General features: G+C 30.9%; 2 protein-coding genes and 1 non-coding gene across 10 annotated transcripts; 2 read left to right on the forward strand and 1 right to left on the reverse strand.

Moving 5' to 3' along the window:
* The first annotated feature begins 1,053 nt into the window (after window positions 1-1,053).
* Window positions 1,054-15,667, forward strand: GLS (glutaminase). 6 transcript variants are annotated; one of them, XM_088230006.1, is made up of 9 exons: window positions 1,764-2,045; window positions 2,176-2,246; window positions 5,292-5,330; window positions 8,015-8,111; window positions 9,732-10,245; window positions 11,182-11,462; window positions 12,193-12,501; window positions 13,705-13,859; window positions 13,966-15,667. In XM_088230006.1, the coding sequence occupies exons 1-9, from the start codon at window positions 1,899-1,901 to the stop codon at window positions 14,417-14,419; spliced, it is 2,067 nt and encodes a 688-aa protein (XP_088086132.1). In that variant the 5' UTR covers window positions 1,764-1,898; the 3' UTR covers window positions 14,420-15,667. The 6 variants fall into 6 exon arrangements, with proteins under 6 accessions (XP_088086136.1, XP_088086134.1, XP_088086132.1 ...); XM_088230010.1 differs by lacking the exons at window positions 1,764-2,045; window positions 5,292-5,330 and adding an exon at window positions 1,054-1,183; XM_088230008.1 differs by lacking the exons at window positions 1,764-2,045; window positions 5,292-5,330 and adding an exon at window positions 1,628-1,695.
* Window positions 2,838-2,910, forward strand: TRNAS-ACU (transfer RNA serine (anticodon ACU)). Its single transcript has one exon. It is a non-coding gene; the product is annotated as a tRNA-Ser (tRNA).
* Window positions 10,458-18,794, reverse strand: mRpS28 (mitochondrial ribosomal protein S28). Of its 3 annotated transcripts, none has more exons than XM_088230014.1 (3): window positions 18,437-18,794; window positions 18,067-18,343; window positions 10,458-10,801 (listed from the first exon to the last, which is right to left on the reverse strand). In XM_088230014.1, the coding sequence occupies exons 1-2, from the start codon at window positions 18,692-18,694 to the stop codon at window positions 18,077-18,079; spliced, it is 525 nt and encodes a 174-aa protein (XP_088086140.1). In that variant the 5' UTR covers window positions 18,695-18,794; the 3' UTR covers window positions 10,458-10,801; window positions 18,067-18,076. The 3 variants fall into 3 exon arrangements, with proteins under 3 accessions (XP_088086140.1, XP_088086141.1, XP_088086138.1); XM_088230015.1 differs by lacking the exon at window positions 10,458-10,801 and adding an exon at window positions 15,661-17,085; XM_088230012.1 differs by lacking the exon at window positions 10,458-10,801 and having other exon boundaries at window positions 17,423-18,343.
* Window positions 18,795-19,972: the final 1,178 nt, after the last annotated feature.

Consider the following 19,972-nt stretch of genomic DNA (forward strand, 5'->3'; position numbering starts at 1 on the left):
AAAATAATCAGTTGACATCACTGAAAACCTGAAAACGTCCCTAAAAATACGAATCTCTAAAAACTAAAACACGCTAAGAATGAAAAATCCTTTGAGTATATACATCTGGAAAAATCCGAAAAAATATTTTTTACTATCCGTGGCGGCGACCACCTTTGAATTTTTCAAATATTTTTTCATCAATCGATTATTCTTCCATCAATGATATTCGGTAGACCAATTTGCCATTTTCATGATAAAATTATTTGATTATTTACTTGTTTCGGTTATGCGCATCCTGTCTAATCGATAATCAGTTATCCAAATAATAATAATTATAACCGTATAATATTCCATAACAGTTAATTCGCCGTCAGAGGGTACCTACCTTAAGGTAAATACAAAATACCTACACATTAAATATTAATATTTGTTCTGTTGGTGTTATGTAGATATCTATATTCTTACATATTTATCACATTTATGTTCATTCTATGGACTGTAATCGTGAGAAAACAAATCATGTTCGTAAACAATAAGTGAGAAGGGCTGGTATTCCAAACGCTCTCACGGCCGTATAATGTATGTAAATACACGAGAAAAACTGTTTTCTCGTACCGCGAGAGTGGTTCAGAATAGCACCCTAGGGCTTTTTATCACATTTTCAGGGAGGGTATGAGTAATTATTCGCTCACGCTTAGCCGTATTCTTTCTCTGAGGGGTATACCTACATATTAAAAATAAAAGGAAATTTATCTCTAAGAAGGGTGAATTTATGCTTAAATAAAAGGTTTGAATACAGATAACCCGAGATATTTCAGGAAACACTATGAAACCTCAAGGACAAAAGGCTGACTACATTCTAACCCACGTAATAGGGGTAGGTATCGATTACATAATAAGTGCTCCAATTTGTGCAATAGTAGAGTGATTTTTAGAATAATTTATTACAATGAAATAAAAATACATAGTGCCATTACTTTATGAAAGTACCTACCTAAGGTAGATAGATAGGTACCTAATAATAAAAGGTAAGGTATCAATCAAAAATTAAAAAATGTGCCAAATATTGCAGATAAGATATTCATTTAAATATCATTTTGTGAATAATATTGGTGACCTGTGATTAAGTGCTTATGGTCTAAGATTTTTAAAAAGTATTAGATATGCAAAAAACTTGCCATAATGTATGTACATATTACGAGTATGTTACCTATTTACAATATCATGGGTATAAGTATGCAAAATGCACATAGTAAAATACCTACCCACTAAGTTTTTCACTATAATAATGTCTTCCTAAATAGTTTACGTCCTTCAAAAACAAAAACAGTGAAAGCACTCACTACACATATGTACCCGAAAACCATTTTAAAGCCGATGCTTTTTTGCCAATAAACGAAACTCTTTAAAATTTCAATTTCATAAACGGCAGTTTCAATTTAACACCTCTGCTTTATTTGTCCCTTTTACAGTGAGTTCGGCAAATTATACGGGTGGCTTTTGACAATATGCTACACAAAACAAAAACAGTTATTTTTACTGCCTTATATTTAAATAAGGAACAGGCTATTTTCCCGTGAGTTTTCCGAATACCGAATTTGACGTTTACAAGTGCCAATTTTACGGATCGCAGTAATGCTTTTTCGATTAATTAACTTCGCTATTTCTAGAAAATATGTTATTTTTATCACAGTAAATAACTTTGTAAGTGGTGTGAGTATGTAAATATACAAAACATCTCAGTTATTTTAAATTTAGTGCGTGTTCGTCAGCTGTATGGATTAGCGGCGCGCGCGCTGATTTTGACGGGTGCTATGCGCACGTGGTGATTTGATAGTCGGAGTCGGAGATCAGTCAGCCGAGGAAGCGTCACAGTCAGATCTCCCAGGCTCTAATTTCCCGAGAAATCTCTCGTGATGATGCAGAGCGGCAAAAGAGTGGTCTTCGGACCCTTGTTTGCACTGAGCAATGGCGAAGTGAAGAAAATTATCTTTGGGAAATTACGACACAGAGGAAACGGGAAGCGAGTTTTCCCGCGATATTACAGCGCTTTCACGTCGGGCGTAAGACATTATTTCAAAATTTCTGTGATAAGTGTGTAATTTTGTAAAAGTGCGATAATAATAAAAAAAACAACGTGTTTATTTATGTTTTACGCAGTGAATTAACTTGAGTAATCGGATATTTTTTCAGGCACATCATTTCGGTGATTTCGTAAAGGGAAAAGAATCGGCAAGCTTCTATTATAATGAAGACCTTTTCAGGTATTTTTAAAACTACTCTGTAGTTTTTTTCGCTTTTCATTATTTTTCATATTTCGTTTTGAACATCCCTGTTACATATGTTTGTTTCATGTTGCTAATTGATAAAGCCCACGATTTTTAATGAGTAAATCTCGACTTGAGTTTCGGTTCATGTTATCATATCGATAGTTCGGTCTGTATAGATTTAATACTTTGCATCTATCATTACGTACGGGTAAAAGGAAGCAAAATATCATTAACGTAACAAATAGTATGATTACGGTGACAGAGGCCGTGAAAAGCTATTATGAAGGTGATCTTATTATTAGACTGAAAACTAATGCATTCTTTGCCAAAGATTTGTTAGACAAAATGACAACTGTTATTCCAAGCTGGTGTCATCAATGTCAATTTTTAATACTGGTTTTTGTTATACATAAAACTGTCCTACTATTATTATTATTCGCCTTGGCGAGTTGGGCCACAATGCATTATATCTCGGGTTCGATTCCCGACTGGGTTAAAAATAAAGCATTCGTTTCATGTTACATTTTACTGTTATAATACAACTGATACACAAATAAGGGTTAAAAGAAGAAAAAAACAAAATTCGGCTCTGTGGCGTAGTGGTCAGCGCGTTTGCCTACTATGCAAGAGGTCTCGGGTTCGATTCCTGACACGGTTTCATTAAACATTTATTTAAAAGGTGTTGTTACACTACAATATTTCAAAGTCCCTGGACTGGTACCTGCAGCGTAAGACTGATCATCTTACCTTTGTTTAACAAAAATGATTAAGACACGCTGCGGTTAATGTACCAATGCAGCGCCCTATTCACCATTAGGCGCGGAAACGTGAATGTTGATGATTAAAAGAAGAAAAATATTAAATATTTGTATTTTAAACCAACGTACCTACCTAAAAATAAATTATATATGTTTTAGGTACATTTAAATATGGTTTCCTCCATTTAATCGTAGGCGTAACTTAGTTAATAATAGTAAAGTTAAGTGAAGTATTTTCTGATTTGGGATTGTAAATTTAATATATTTAAACCACTGAGAAAGTCAATTTAAATTTAATCAATAATCACTTCTATTTATTATGTAGGTAACCTGTTGCTTTTAATTTATTTTGGGTAATTTTATTATTTATATATTTGATTAACCACTTCAAAATCATCAGGTGGCAATAATATGATGAAGCATACCTAATGCTGAATATCTGAAACTTGTGTAAACATTTAATATATGCTATGTGTGGTCTGCAAAAACCAAATTATAATTTATTTTATATTTATAATGTATTTTCACAAAGTTCGTCTAATCAATAAAAAGTAGAACCGCGAATGTTACTCAGTGTGTCAATTGGCCACTTAAACGAGCCAGCGACAGGTCATATGCCCGGTAAATTTATTTAATATTTATAGTGTAATTTCATAGTTATATATATATATATATGTGTGTGTGTGTACATACCTAGACGTTCACATTTCCGTCTTAAAAATGTTCATCATTTCATTTGTAATATCTTCCGAATTATTTTATGTTTTTATTGTGTTTTTTTGTATATTCATTAAAAATTTAAACCCTATATTTAGCTGCTATACACCTAATAAATTATTTTTGTATGCTGTGCAATTATTCTGGCTTTAGGTTTTCTTTGCTCATTTTTTGATCAATTCTGTTTTGAAACTGTCAACGAATTCGTCGATTGCAAATTCTTTTTTCTGTTGAAAAAATCATTTTCAATAATGTCACATTTAAATCAAACAGTTTATGATTTATATACTTTTTGAAAGTAATGCTGTTTTTTGAGAAGCAATAATTACAGCTGATATAAATACAATTTCAAATATGAAAAGTTTTCGATCATTGCAGTGATTTTGGCGAAAGCATTATTTACACTTATATCAAGATCTACAAAGAAAGAAAAATGGCAATTAGGCACCTTTTGATTTTGTAGGACGCAAGTATAAGTAGTAATGAAACATAAAATAACAACTCAAGACCTCGGTAGGTAGGTATCTCAAAGAGATAAATTTGTGTGCATGATCAATTGGTCTGCTTTATATAACTTATTAGCGTTATTTAAGCTTTTACAGGAAATATTTTCCCTTCTTCGAAGCAGGTACCTACTAAAGTAGTTGTATTTCAGCCAATCCTCGTATGCGAGAAAGAGACAGTATAAATATATTTATATTATACATTTGTTGCCACTATTAGACGGCGTTAAACAACAAGAAACCAAACTAACAAGATTTGAGATTGTACAAAAATGTGTTTTTTTTATATCCCGGAAAAGTCGGGTGGGTCGAAATTAACAGATTAACGTAACTTAAGCGTGTTCAAATCTTTGTAGTCAGGTCATAAGCCTCATAAATTCCCGAGATTTAAATTACTTGAAATAAATTAATATGTGCGTAAAAAAATAACGAAAATGCCGCCTTATGGAATGTTCTTTATCTAATAATCTTATGTTAGATAAGAAACAAATTTCAATAGTTATATTTACTCGTTAAATTAGAATAGTCGTAGAATTTTCTTAGTTTTACTACGCACCTACGATTAATGACTTATTTACATATTATGTACGTAAATATTACGCAACAACCAAATTATTTTCTTTCATTTTCAGCTTCGTTTTAGTGTCGTATTATTTTTTTTATTTTTTATCCCATGATTTCATTGATTTTCTTCGTTTTCTGCTATTCTTAGTTCATTGTTGTTTTTTGTCATGTATGGTCTCTTGATGTTTAACGCTATTATAATCCTTACCGAAGGTCCATCTTGCGTGGACATAATTTTGCGAAAAACTCTGATTTCAATTGGTTCGCGTATTCGGTTCAGCGAATACCTTTGACCATCCAGCTCGCCTTTGCAAATAGTTAATTCTTGAACATGTCGAAAGATTACAGCTATGAAGACTATAATATTCATAATTCCGCCGCAACCAATAAACAAGATCGCTTTATCAAATTACTGGCGCGATTTATCGGGTGAGCTTTTTATACTATCGAATATTTTAATATAATGTTAATACTGTATTTTTTATTGCTTTCCCGAGGCCTTACTCCATCCTTCATGATATCAACTACACAGGAATGTAAGTCGTAAGATACAATTTATATAATTTTAAATCTCGTTGCCATACAATCAAAATAAAAAGCCAACCGCAAATATCTCAGAAAAGTGAAATAATGAAAATCCTGATAAAGGAAACAAATCAATGTAAATTTTTAGCACCACAACAGGGCAAACATGGTAAATAACAGCATAAATCACACAAACTTAATTTTTTGTAATCTAACTAGGATCACACTCGGAACCCTCATACCCATTCGTGAATAAAATTAAACGTCTCTGCCATTACATTACGAGGGCAATCTGAATAAAGTAGAATAATAATTGTGATGCATCGCATGCATTTGGTTTAGCAATGCAGTGGCTTATACATCACTGTGTGTGAAGATAAATACATTTTTGCGTTCTTATTCTTTCCCCAAATATTTCAATTTTGACGCCATTTCTAATTTTCGTAAATAACTGTGAATCAAGTGTGGTAGAGCGGGGTTCCAACCTCAGACTTTTGATCCGTGAGCCTGCGACACGAACACTGGATCACAATTTGATTATATATTAGAATTGTTTATCCAGTGGGTTCCGGGGTTATTCCCGATCGATAATAAATTATTTTAAAATAAAGGAAATCTTTCGTGTTCTGTACTGCGATTAGTGCGATTGCCCAATGTTCTGGGGGCAAATTTTGATTGCATGGCGGCATTCCGTCACAAAAGCATGATTTTCTTATTGTATAACACGTAGAATTGCGAGACGCGAGTGTAAAATCTTAAATCTTGTACTTTTGTATTAATTTGGAATTTCAAGAAGATTTTTCACTTGTATTGATTAAAAGTATAAAACTAATATTTTAAGTGTTTAAATTATTCACATTAGTTCAGTATGCTAAAATACTAAATGTAGACCATTTGTAGTTGGTTGCCGATCTAAATTATACTGCTAACATGACTAATGGAATACTCACATAATAATAAATTATAATTCTTGTCAATGACCACAGCAAACTAACTTCTGTTTTAATGATGAACCAATAAACTTTCTTACTAACCATTTTTTTCGCTTTATGAATATAGCGACTATACGGTTATACCGACCCATTTATATGATCATGAGACATTTTTCATATTATCGTGAGACATTTTTCTTGTTTTTTAACTATCGTTAAAATAATAATTTGAATCGTTAAAATTTGTATCTTGATTCTAGGCACCTGTGTTTTTATAATACGTTTAATAGTTTTCTAAGTTATATAATAAGGTAGGAGTAAAATTTGGTTTACTATGTATTTAGGACATGTATCGAAATCACGAGTATCTATGTGAAATGATTTCATCGTTACGGGACACTCCAGTGAGGGGACGATATTTGAAATGATATAAAAAATTGTAAAATAATAATTTTAAAAAAATATTCAAATACCATTAAAAACTACATTTACTTGTATATTCGTAAGTTTTCATGAACTGTGTTCTGTGATCGTCAATAATTATAAATTATACAAAAACTAAAAAAGCGAACTCAGTACTATTTACTTGTTGATAAGACTATAGAATGCCATAGAAAAGTTGTATGAGAGTACATTTTTTAATACATAGTACAATACCTAATATTTTTATTGGTTGATTGGAAGAAATTGCCATTTGGCAATAAGCTCTTCTATGTACAATTTGTATTATGTACGAAAAGTTAAATAAATAAATAAAAACATTTAACATTTAAGTGTTTTGCAGAAATAACTAAAAAAAAACATGTGTTTTTATTGATTTCTTACAAGTAAAACAGAATACTATTGAATTAGTTTTGGTATGTAAATATAATAATGTAAAATCTTAATGCAGTGTATTAATTATAACTTTGTGTGAATTTTTGACATCGATAAACGTACACGTCAGCGTGCACGTCGACGTAAATACTATGTATGTTTCCCGACGTCCGCGTCCGTCCGTCGCGAAGTCGCCGCTATGTCCTATATCCCCAGCTACAGGTACAGGGGACCTACGTCGCGTCGCGGCGGCGGCGCCGTTTTTTGCGTTTTCAGTTTATTTTAACCTAATGTTAATGTTTTACAGGGGTGTTTAAATGGCTTTATACTATTTTTAGTTACGCCAGTATCATAAGATGAGGATTTTATTTTTTACGATTGTTCTACCTAATCAAAATTATATAATTGTTTCGGCATATTTATAATATAAGAATGAGTAGGTATAATATATTATTAATACTGAAAATTATCTACGGAAATAAATCATATTCTTGTTTTCGTTAATAATAATAATATTAGGTACAACTTAGTAGTAATAATATTGTATACTTATATTTTGAAAAAGTTGATTTCTGAAAAAGAAAATCGAGTGGAGATAAGTCCGCCTCACAGTGTAGTGGTTGTTTGAAGTCCTAGATTCGATTCCTGGCATTGGTGCAGTATTTCATTTTCTCTGGACTGGCACCTGAAGCGTAAGACTGATCACCTTACCTTCAATGCGACAAAAATGATCAAGATACTATGCAATTGGAGCCCCGATGCAGAACCCTTGGCACCAGTGGGGTGGGGGAACGATGATGATGACAATATTCTATTGTTAATTTACAAATTTATATATTATGTAAATGATATCTGAGATAGGTAGGAACAATCAGATGTACCTACACACATGTGTTTACATAGATAGGTTTGAAAAAAATATGAACTTTTAAAATTTCAATCAACAGGTCCCGAGACCAAGATCCAAAGCACGCTGAAGATGTCTTATTTGATATGTTTAAAAATGAAGAAACTGGACTGTTACCGATTGGGAAATTTCTGGCAGTAAGTATAAAAAATGTTATTAAGGCTTAGAACAGTTTAATACGAATTAATATTTTTTTATTTTTTTTTTATTTATTTGGATAACCAACAGCTATAATTATCTTATATATATAACAAAACAAATAAGCCAATTACAGGTTTTCACAAGTAGCATCACAGTAAGTTAAGAAAAATTCTCGAACATAAAATGAATAGTAATTAAATGTAAATTTAAAAGAAAAGAAAAAATACTACGAAGTATTTCGAAAGCAAACGCCGTACGTCATTAAGGTTATTTGCAAATAAATCTATGTTAAATGATTTATTTATTACATTAAAATTATTAAAAGTTCGCCATAAAAATGAATTTTGCCTATAATTAGATGAAACAAGAGGTATGTGAAGAAGAGGGTTATTTTTAAAAACTTTGGAAGGAACATTGATAGAAAGTTTGCAAAGTAGTTCAGGACAGTCAATTGAACCAGAGGCAATTTTAAGTAAATAAATTATATCCGCTATTTCACGATGTTTTTGCAAAGGCAATAGGTGATGTTTTTTACATATATGAATATACTGGTCGGATTTAAACTCAAGTTTCAACCGGAAACACATGAACTTTACGATTTTTTTTTTAATATTTTCAATGCGTGATATCTGCACATTGTACATAGGATTACTATCTAACTATCTATGTCACTAATATAATAGACTTGTTACCATCACAATTTGATTCATATTCACAAAGAGAAGATGCTTTTCAGAAATATGTATAAAGAAGGTATTGTTAACCCAATGGGTTTCAATATGTTCTATGTTGTGTACCTATATATGGGGTCTACATTCAAGGCGCACGGAAGAAACGCGGTAGTGTGTTGTGATGCTATCCAATTTAATATTGAAAAAAAATTACGCGTCCATATTGACAAATATAACATACTCGTGAATATCAATGTGCCAATTTTTATCGAAACTAAACCGAGCAGCTTCACAACTCACTACCACATTCCTTCCGTGCGCCTTGAATGTAGACCCCGGGTTTATATAAATATATATTTTTTAGGCGCGGTTGTTTGTATCGGGTTTTTGGTGGGTTTTATCTGTTGGTTCCTATTCAATTTATATTGTAATTCTGTTCGTTAAGCTGTATGATTATTATCACATTTATCATTTTATCTTATTCTTGTACTTATATTATTGTTGTCTATTGTTTTGTGTTCATATTGTTATTCCTTTCTATTTGTGTTGTTATTATGTTTATTATAATTTGTAAATTCGTGTAACTTGTTTTTGTTCGATGTTATCTTGTTTTGGTAGAAGACCCTAGTAAAGGAAAAAAAATGTAATATTTTTTCTTTGTAAAAAATAATACTTTTTTAGGTTATACTATTTGCTGATTTATGCAAAAAAAAACAATTTCAAACATTTATGAAAACCATTTTTATCTCTTATCATACACAGGGATTTTTCCCTTTTCATTTTTTTATGTTTGGTATATGTTTTTTTTATATATGTATATCTATACATTTATATTCAATCAATTTAAATATAAATATGCAGGGTTCTACATACTTAAATTTTGTTAAATTCTAATTCAGATTAGTTTATAGATTAAACTTTGTAATGATTTTATGAACTTTTAAGGCATTGAAAACAACGGGCATTCGTAAAACCGACCCTCGCATTAAAGAAGTGATGTCAAACCTGCTTGCGCTTCACAGGAAGTCGGGATTTGAAGGAGGTTCTCCAGAAACTCAAAAACTGGACCGCGAAACATTCAAAGAAGTCATAGCACCGAACATAGTCCTTATTACCAGAGCTTTTAAGAGTCAATTCGTAATACCAGATTTTCAAGATTTTGTTAAAGATATAGAAGAGATGTACTGGACTGGGAAAAGCAATACTGATGGCAAGGTCGCTAGTTACATTCCACAATTGGCAAGAATGAATCCTGATTACTGGGGAATCAGCGTCTGCACTGTCGATGGACAGCGGTTCTCTATAGGAGATGTGACTGTGCCCTTCACCCTACAATCTTGCAGCAAACCGTTGACATATGCCATGGCTTTGGAAACACTGGGTCCTGATATTGTACATCAGTATGTTGGTACTGAGCCCAGCGGAAGAAATTTTAACGAGTTGGTTTTAGATTTTAATAGTAAGTTCAACATTATTCATTTATTTCAGAAGTGTAATAAAAATAATAATTCTTTCCAGCAAAAAGGTTGAATAGTGCGAAGCTAATTAGCTTTCATTTTCAGTTTTATGATTTTTCGAATCTTATCATTTGATTTTATGAATCAGTGAGAAATTTTGAATTTGAATGAAATTTCATTTTATAAAAAAATTTAACAATTTAAAAAATAATAATTTTCAAATTTAAAAAAAACATACATTTATTTATTCATGGAACAACAGTACCTAGTTAGTATTAATAGTACATAGTTTTATCTTGTCTGGGCGAATGAAGGATTCAGTTCTGAGTGTGAAATAGAACCAGAATCTTAGAAGAGTGTTTTTGACTTAATGGCCGACTACTCTCAAGTAAACATCCTGAAAAGGGAAATCTAGAAGATATAAGTTTGCCTACCAAGCTTGAGGTCCGAGATTCGATTCCTAGCAGGGTCAGCATGAAATATTGATTTAGAAGGTGGTTTTACACTGCAATCGTTTATCATCCTTGAACCTGAAGCGAAAAACTGGCACCTTACCTTCTGTAACAAATTATTGAGATGAGTTGCATTTAATTTTCCAATGCGATGCTGGCTGGGTGCGGATAGGGAAAATGAAAATATCATAAACCAAAATCATAAATTCTAAAAAAACATAATGGCATTCTGTATGTTTTCAAATATGAATTGGAAATGTCCACAAATGGTCCATAATTCTTTGCTGTACATATTCTTGTACGGCAAAAAATACATCTGATAGTTATTTTAGGAATATTATGGCAGTTGCACTGAAAAATGAATTGTGTGTACTGGGTTAGAATTCTAAATTTGACAAGTTAATGGAATATCGGGCTCTCTAATACAAATAATTTATAATTATAAACACTTATATATGTCTTTTATAACATTTTTTGAATTTTTAGTGAAACCTCACAATCCAATGATAAATGCTGGTGCGATTCTTGTCTGCGCATTACTAAAAACTTTGGTGAAACCAGAAATGACACTGGCTGAAAAATTTGATTATGTTATGGACTTCTTCAAAGGCATGGCTGGAAATGAACCACTTAGCTTTAACAACGCGACCTTCTTATCTGAACGTGAAGCTGCTGATCGCAACTATGCTTTGGGGTTCTATATGCGTGAACACAAGTGTTATCCGGAGAAAACAAATTTAAGGGAGTGCATGGATTTTTACTTCCAGGTAAATAAAAATTACTCGAGTCTAAGTGCTCGGCCATAGTGGTGAGCGTTTTGCGGCACGGTGAAATCAGACATATGGTGACAAGTATATATGGTCCATAGTGCCACGCGGGCGCGGCAAGGTGCTGCGTACCGAGCCCACACCGCGCCACAATATTCTCGCCACTTTAGTCAAGCATGTTAGAGTTACAAAATCCACTCTGGGAACTTTTTCTTTAGAGAACAATACATTTCTATTTCAAAATTTATCCAGAGGGAGTATTGTATTCACATTTTTGTTTCGCTCAGCGAGTATTCTTTAATAATTGATTTTTTTGTAAGTTAAACATCTTAGTAGATTAATGATTTTTTAAATATAATTCTGTCCTAACATAACACAGGATAAAAGTGAAATCAGAACACGGTCTATTTTGAAAGATAGAAAACTGAGAATGTTAAATAAATTAATAAGTTTAAAATATTCTAATATAAATATGTATATAGTATGTATATATAAATATGTATATAGTTTTATTTCACTTTTATTTATAATTTTTACCAGTGACCAGGTTTTGTTGTGACCGACATCAGGTGGAAGACTAAGCAATTTTCTATGTTATGTACAAGTGCAAGCATGGAAATTATAAATAAAAGTGGAATAAAACTACCTACATATTTTTATTATTATAATTAAAATGCAGTTCCACAAAGATATTTCAGTAGAAAAACTCAATCTATTATTTATCTTTCAGTGCTGCGCAATGGAAGCTAATTGTGATATATCATCCGTTATAGCAGCTACCCTCGCAAACGGTGGCATTTGTCCCATCACTGATGACAAAATTCTTCAAGCGGAATCAGTGAGAAATGTACTTTCTTTGATGCACAGCTGCGGCATGTACGACTATTCCGGACAGTTTGCTTTCAAGGTTGGCTTGCCCGCCAAGTCTGGAGTCAGTGGAGGCATGTTGGTGGTTGTTCCCAATGTAATGGGAATATGTGTTTGGTCACCGTGCTTAGATCCATTGGGTAATAGTTGCAGAGGTGTACAATTTTGTGTGGTATGTACAAAATAATTTATTTTATTATATTATGTATTTAAGTTTCAACTACATGTTTAAATTATAAATTGAAATTCAATACAATGGATTACGTAGGGTGAGGCCACTCCATTAAATAAGTCTGCTAGAAAAAAGCATGTTTCCTAAATGCTCTTTTTTTTCATATGACCCTGTTTAGGTCAAAGGGATTAAACCTGTAATTAAATTAAATTCTGTGAAAATTGGTTCCGCTATTTCAAATGTGTTTTAAACCAACTGCGTAGGTATTATATACATTCAAGCAAAAGGATTTGAACTGCAAACGTCTATTGACTTTAATTTTTTCATCAGAATATGTATAAGATCTATGTAATTGGTTTAAAACACATTTGAAATAATGAAATTGCTTTTTCCAGAATTGTGGGCTTCCTTTGACTTTAACACGGTCGATATTAAGAAAATTCATCCAGATATTTTGTCCACTGTATCTGTAATCTGTTTTTTTTTTTAATTCCATTATATACAATATCAAACATTAAGATTAATGTGTCCTCACTGGGGTAACCCGTACCGAAGACACTTAACAATATACTTTTCTTTATTTTTTACATGTGAGTGAGAGAATACACAGAAAACATAATATACAGAGAAAAAAATTACAAAATTTCAAATCAAAGTTAAAGTGATAAATCTTTTATAATCTATTTTTCATATACTAGAATTATATTTATGCTATTGATGGTTTTTTTTTATCTAACTCCTTGGATTAGTTTTATGTTTGGTAACAATCAAGTGTTTTACAAAATACAAATTAAATTTTTTTGAACACTTTGTTTTTAACCACTTATAAATAAGTGATTTAAAACAAAGTATACTTTGTGTTCCTAACAACAATGTGTTTTTGTTTTCACAAGTTTGTGCTTCAAACATTTTCAAATGTACATTTTGAAAAAAAAAGATAAAATTATTACTACTATGCCAAGGAGTTTAATTGAAACATGGAAACAAAATTATTTTTATGTATTTCTGCACTTAAAAAATATTGGTAAAAATGAGAAATACTTTATTTCTTCTACTTATCCATACAGAGAATCTTAATGTCTCTGGATGTTTAAAAATAAATCAAGTTTAAAACATGATATTAATACTGTATTAAAAAACCTCGTAAAATAATATTTATTTCAATTCATGAATTTATTGATTAGGACTTCATATTAATTTTAGGACCTGATAGAAAGATTCAATTTTCATAGATACGATAATTTAAAATATGCCACTAACAAGAAAAACCCCAGACGTTTTAAGTTCGAAACCACAGGATTGAGTATTGTAAACCTTCTATTTTCTGCTGCGAGTGGTGATCTTAGTGCTCTTAGAAGGTAAACCTTTCAATTTAGTTGAATTATTTGATAATATGTTTTTTAAATTACAAAACCCAACTAAATAAATATAATACGTGTGGTAAAGAATAATATTTTTTGACAGACATCGATTATCTGGTATGGATATGACTTTATCGGACTACGATGGACGTACAGCATTGCACTTAGCTGCAGCAGAAGGCCACCTGCCTTGCGTGGACTTCCTCCTGAACCACTGTGATGTCCCACACGACCCTCACGACCGCTGGGGAAGTACTCCACTCAACGAAGCTTTGATCTTTGGACACGACACTGTCGTCAAATTATTTAAGAACTGGGAAGAAGCACATCCCTCCACTGATAAGAATGCCAAAGACAAAAACTCAGCTAACGAAATATTAGTCATAAAAGATGGAGAAAACAAAATTGATAAAGAATCTGAAGATATACGAAAAAGACATATTTACCGTTCAGTTAAAGATGACCTTCCCTCTTTTGAAAAGGGTAAGAAAATAGAAATAGAGGAAACAGAGGACAAAGATTCCTCAATTGTTGATATTAAACCGAGAAAAGATTGAAACCTAATCAATCTAAAAATTTTAATTAATGTTTTACAATTACTGTCAATTTCTTAAAACGGTTTATCTTTATGAATCGGCCTCAAATAAATATTTGTAAGTTGATGTTGTCTAGGTCATTGAAATTTAAAGTTTTTATGTGCTCTGAATTCTTTATTTTGAGTTGCATCTTCTATTGTGCTGTGTACTTCACATAATACGTAGATTTTATGGAATAACACTACTCAACTCAAGTGTTTACAGTATCTATTATGTACATTTTGTTAGTAAAAATAATACTAATGAAATAATGACATTCTATCTTACAGAACAAAACCCCTAAGAAAAAAAATTGTAAGAACTTTTTTTGTGTCGATAAATCATTTTCATACTTTTTCGTTATTTTAAAAGGAATGTTATTATACCTAGAATAGTGTATGTTATTAATGTTTTGACGAAAAAATGTTTCCTATAAATACAAGAAATTGATGTTAAAATATCTTAAAAATAATATATTCTGTCAATTTCAATGTCACCGTTTAATGGTGGCGATAAATGTTCGCTATATTTGATATATATTATGTTAAATAAATATATTATCTTCAATAGATAGGCAATAATTTTAATTTAATTAATTTTGAGAATTCTTCCATTTAAAGTTAATTTTTATGGATACGTGTTTTTTAAGGTCCTACCAAACATTATATAGTTAATATGTAGTTTTGTGGTAATATAATGAACTTACAACCTAAAACTCAAAATTTGCTTCCGAACCACTTCATCGAATACACATCTAATTTAATACAAATTTTATTTAAGAATCCTCCCCGCAATTATCATATTTTGAGATGAACTATATAAAGGAGCTTTGATCAAACCAACAAGGAAAAACTATTACATAAGATGGCAGATTATAAAATACAAATAGAAAATGTTCCATCAAATGGATCATGTACATGGTCATAAGTCTACAAGTACCTACCTGTATTGTAAAATAAGCTTTTTGGTCTAATAAAGCACAAAATATGTAATAGTTTGTAAGGTTAAGAAATAACATATATAAACGAGGGTAAATAGGCAAAAATTGCCATGTGTAGCTTGTTTTCAGAATCTCAGGCTAAAAGTGAAAAATTATAAATTAAATACATATTTGTATGTTAAGCAATAAATGTTGATTTGTCTGTTTATAGGTAGAAAACTTTATTTGATTGTGATAAAAGACAATATTTAATTATTTAAAAGTGACAATAAAATAAATCAAATTGATAATAATTACTGTATTCATTTACCCATACATATACATAACTTCACAGAAATCAACAGATGGTAGAATTGAAGGAATATAAATTTTCAAATATAGACATAATGGTGAATGTTACACAGTGTGTAATGACAGGTCATAAGCCCTGTAGGTGCCTAGACTCCTATATTCTCTTCTTTATTTTTTCTCCGTCGTAATTTGTCCATACATATTAAATGGTGGCTTGATAACCACAAACATACCTATCAGAAGATTTAAAATAATAATAATTTAGTGACATCATGAGGCAGTTGGTTAGGCAGCCAACTGTGAAACTGGCACTGCGAGTTTAATTCCAAAAAAATCAAAGAAAGATTTATCTCAATTGGTCTGGGTGTTGTGGTGTATTTTTCATAACTTCCTTCTGTATCCTCCCTTTCTCACCTGCTGACAAGACTCTAAAGCTGTTATTCCTTAATAATTTATTTTTTTAAATATGTAAAAATATTTACTATCAACTCCAATTCTTTATATATCAATAACCAAAATCTCATTTTGTATATTGGTGGTAATGCACAACTATAGTATATTATGTAACTAATCCAGGTAGCATTTTATGAAAAATTTTTGTGATATATTTATAATATTGATCGGGGCCTTACTTATACTTAGTACAATATTGTACTGCAATTCTCTGGCATAACTTTATATCAGATGTAAAATAATACTCTGGTATCACTAATACACTCTTTTTGTACTTTCTAATAACTGATAGTCTCTAATGCTACGCATTTGAAATATTAAATTTTGGTATAAATTGGGCTCACAAAGAATACGAAGTGCAAATATTCTAGGTATAGCGCTAATAAATAGCCAACATATGGCAGTAAACATATTCAAAGGATATGCATTTATCAAATAATCATTATGTTTTGAGTGAGAAATAAGAATTCGAAGTGCCTGAATGAATACATAATGCAGTTTTTCATTATTTCAAATGTTTATTTTATAATCCTTAATTACTGTTGAAGAAATAGTCTTTGGAATCACACCAATTAAAACCGATTCGTAATGAGTAAGTTCAGTAGCTTTTTTAAATTTGTCAATAGACTAAAAACTAAAGTAAGCAATTCAAAAAATAAATAATTATGTATCGTATTATCAGTGCTATGATATTTTGTTTTTGTATTTTTGAAATTACTTTGAGTGTGATGTCTCAAGTTCTCTTCCCTTTTTTCTCGGTGAGTTCTACATCAGTTGATTTACTGTAAACCGGAAATTTATTACAACTTACTTATCATTGGTTAATTCGGAAATCTAGTGACGTCATGCAAAGTAGTACATTTTTACAATTTAATGCTCTAATTTTTACGGCGCGTAAGAATGCACTTTTTATATCCAACTTCCCGTAGGGCTGATTAAAATCTTCCTCATTAAAATCAAACTTCTAAAATAGATAGGTACCTAATTAAAAACATAAATTGAAGTCAACTGAATTCATTATACACAATAATTATTAAATTAAACATAGCATGTTTTATTATAATAAAAATATGTAGGCTGACTAATTATTATATTCTATTTATTTACAAATAAAAACAAAAACAAAACCTCAAAAATAATTAACATTTTATAGTACACACAATCAAAATTGACTTCTGGTCAAGTATTTGCATAATTATAGGTTTACATAGGTTAAGGGTTCAGTTTATTAAATTCAGACAGTCAAAATGTTAGTAAAAATAACTTTTTCGGTTTACTGACAATAAAAAAAAAAAGAGAAATTGCACCATAAAGTGGCAAGTTTATTTCCATGCCCATACAATGTTGTACTTAAGAGTAATAGTTTTACATTAGGTTCTTCTGCATTTATTATTATTATAGATAGTACCCCAAAGGCACTTTACTAAAGTGATTGCATGCAGTATTGAATTGAATTTAACATAAAATGTAAATAAAACATTTCAATAAAATAATTTGTTTTTGAGGATCGATTAGCTATTATATATATTGAAACATTTCAAACACACATAGCTGGATAAACAGAAACAGAAAGTATGTGTATTGGTAAATAAGTTTTGTTGTTGACATGATTGAGAATGAAATCCGAAACCCAACAACCATAATACGAAATAAGCCAATAAATAGGTTTACATGATTAAGTTTTTTAAAAGTTGAAAATAATACAGTTGACCCAAATGTAACATTTTAAATGGCATGTCTAAACTTATCCACGCTAAGGCTTGATGTTTGTTATTTAAATTGGTATTAATTTAAGGGGCCACAACAATATGGGCAACCATCAGATTTGGAAATAATATGAATTTTTGTGACTAACAAACAGGCGCATGTTTTACTTTAAATTTTCTGTTTTATCTGTTCTACTGGCAGCAAATTTTTTTTCATTGTGTGACTAAGAGATACTTACATATATAAATTTATCTTCTGGCAGGAGAATAAATTATGCTTAGTAATTTACAGTCTGCTTCTAAAAGCGTAAGATCTTTCTCTGATCCTAAAAATCGTGACGAGAGTTCTAAATCTTTAATCATGAGTCGCACTTTAGTTCCCCTAACATACTCTTCCGAGTTCTTTGGCGGTCTTGTACAAACACAATAAAACTTCCACCCAAAGTCAATATACAGGTCATCATTGACCACTTGAAATATAACTCCAGTGACAATTTTTCCTTCAGGATCACCGAGCTATAAAAAAGATAACGTACAGAATTATGTAGAAGATATTTACTTTTCAAAGTAAGAAAATTGTGAAAAACTAAAACTTTATTTTGTTCTTACATCTATAAACTTTGATGAACGAAGCAATGATGCAAAAGTTTTTACTTCTTCTGGCGCTGCCTCGGGCTCTTTGATATTTGTGTATTTTTGGAAGGCTTGAGCAAAGCCTCCGATTTTCGTCTCACTTTCGGTGGGCGATTTTACTTCTGTTGAATATCGTGAGATTCCAGTAATGCCAAACTGGTTTCTTTGATTGCTGATGAAACGACTTAAAGGGAGAAACTTCGTTTTAGAAGTGTTGAATATAATTGAGGACATATCGAAGAGTTTAGGTTAAATTTGGTTGATTTATTGAATTCAGAGATTATGTTGAATTGTTCTCTTGCTTATAAACCACAGTCTACAGATATTTATAAACTTAGAATGCTTAGACAAATTTAATAATCAATAGATAGAAAAGAGGAAATATCACAAATTCAGATCGGCGAATACAGCAATCATGAGCGATCTGCCTATTTTCATAATTTATGTAAATTAGGCACATCCGTGCTACAAATCGACACCTCCTCGTCACTAAAAAAACGAGATTTCAGAGGAAAGGTATTTAAAGAGATTTTGATAAAGTACAAACAAAAATATTGATTGATTTTTGAAAAAAAATGGTAAGCATGATTTATTTTTATATTTTTTTTGTATTAGCTTAAAAACAACAAAACATGTTTTATGGTTTTTGGAAAAATACACATACGATATTCTGCTTTGTAAAAGGTATATATAAAATACAATATGAATGGCATACAACATTTTACATCATACGATAATTAACAAACGTTTTGTGTATAATCGTAAGAAGCAGTTCTGATAATGCCCGTTATTATTCTGTATATTAAAACAAATATGAAATATCTGTTATAAAATCAAACAAATGCAATACATGAACAATATTTTGAGTCCATCCAATTTTTTATAGACAAAGGCTGGATTCAACTTCCATGTGAGTTATTAATATTAATATACGACCATTTCATACGCCCTGTAAATGCCTAGACTTCTTTATTCTCTTCTATAAACTATTTTTCATCTCTGTTGGAATAAATAAATATTATATAGTTAACTAGTTTATATATTACATTAAGTATTTTGTTGTTTTTCTCACAAATATAGATTTTGGATACTGTAGGATGAATCTGTTGTTGAAGTTTGTTTGTAAGTGTTGGGGTTTTTATTTCTAAGACTAAAACACATTTTTTCGTCCTCTAATTAGCTTTAAAAAAAATTCCCATAAGCGAGATTCATTTTCGAAAAAGTATGTAAAAAATGCTATTTTAAAGTAAAAAAAAAACAATGCACGTGGTAGATGTCCATCTTGTCCAAAAAACACAATCGCAGCTGACACTTACGCCGCTTCCGGCTATCTTTTTCGTCCCGCGAAAATTATCGCAAGGGTTCATACAATAACATTTTTTTTAAATATGAGATACAATATGCCAACATATTACAACAGAGATGAAGAACATTTAAGATAAGGTAATATAGAAGTCTAGGCATCTACAAGGCTTATGACCTGTCAATGGCTGGTTTAAGTGGCCACTTTAC

This window comes from Micrasema longulum, unplaced genomic scaffold (assembly GCF_059751315.1).
Source record: "Micrasema longulum isolate JH-2025_06_02 unplaced genomic scaffold, ASM5975131v1 h1tg000725l, whole genome shotgun sequence".
Lineage (NCBI taxonomy): Eukaryota > Metazoa > Arthropoda > Insecta > Trichoptera > Brachycentridae > Micrasema > Micrasema longulum.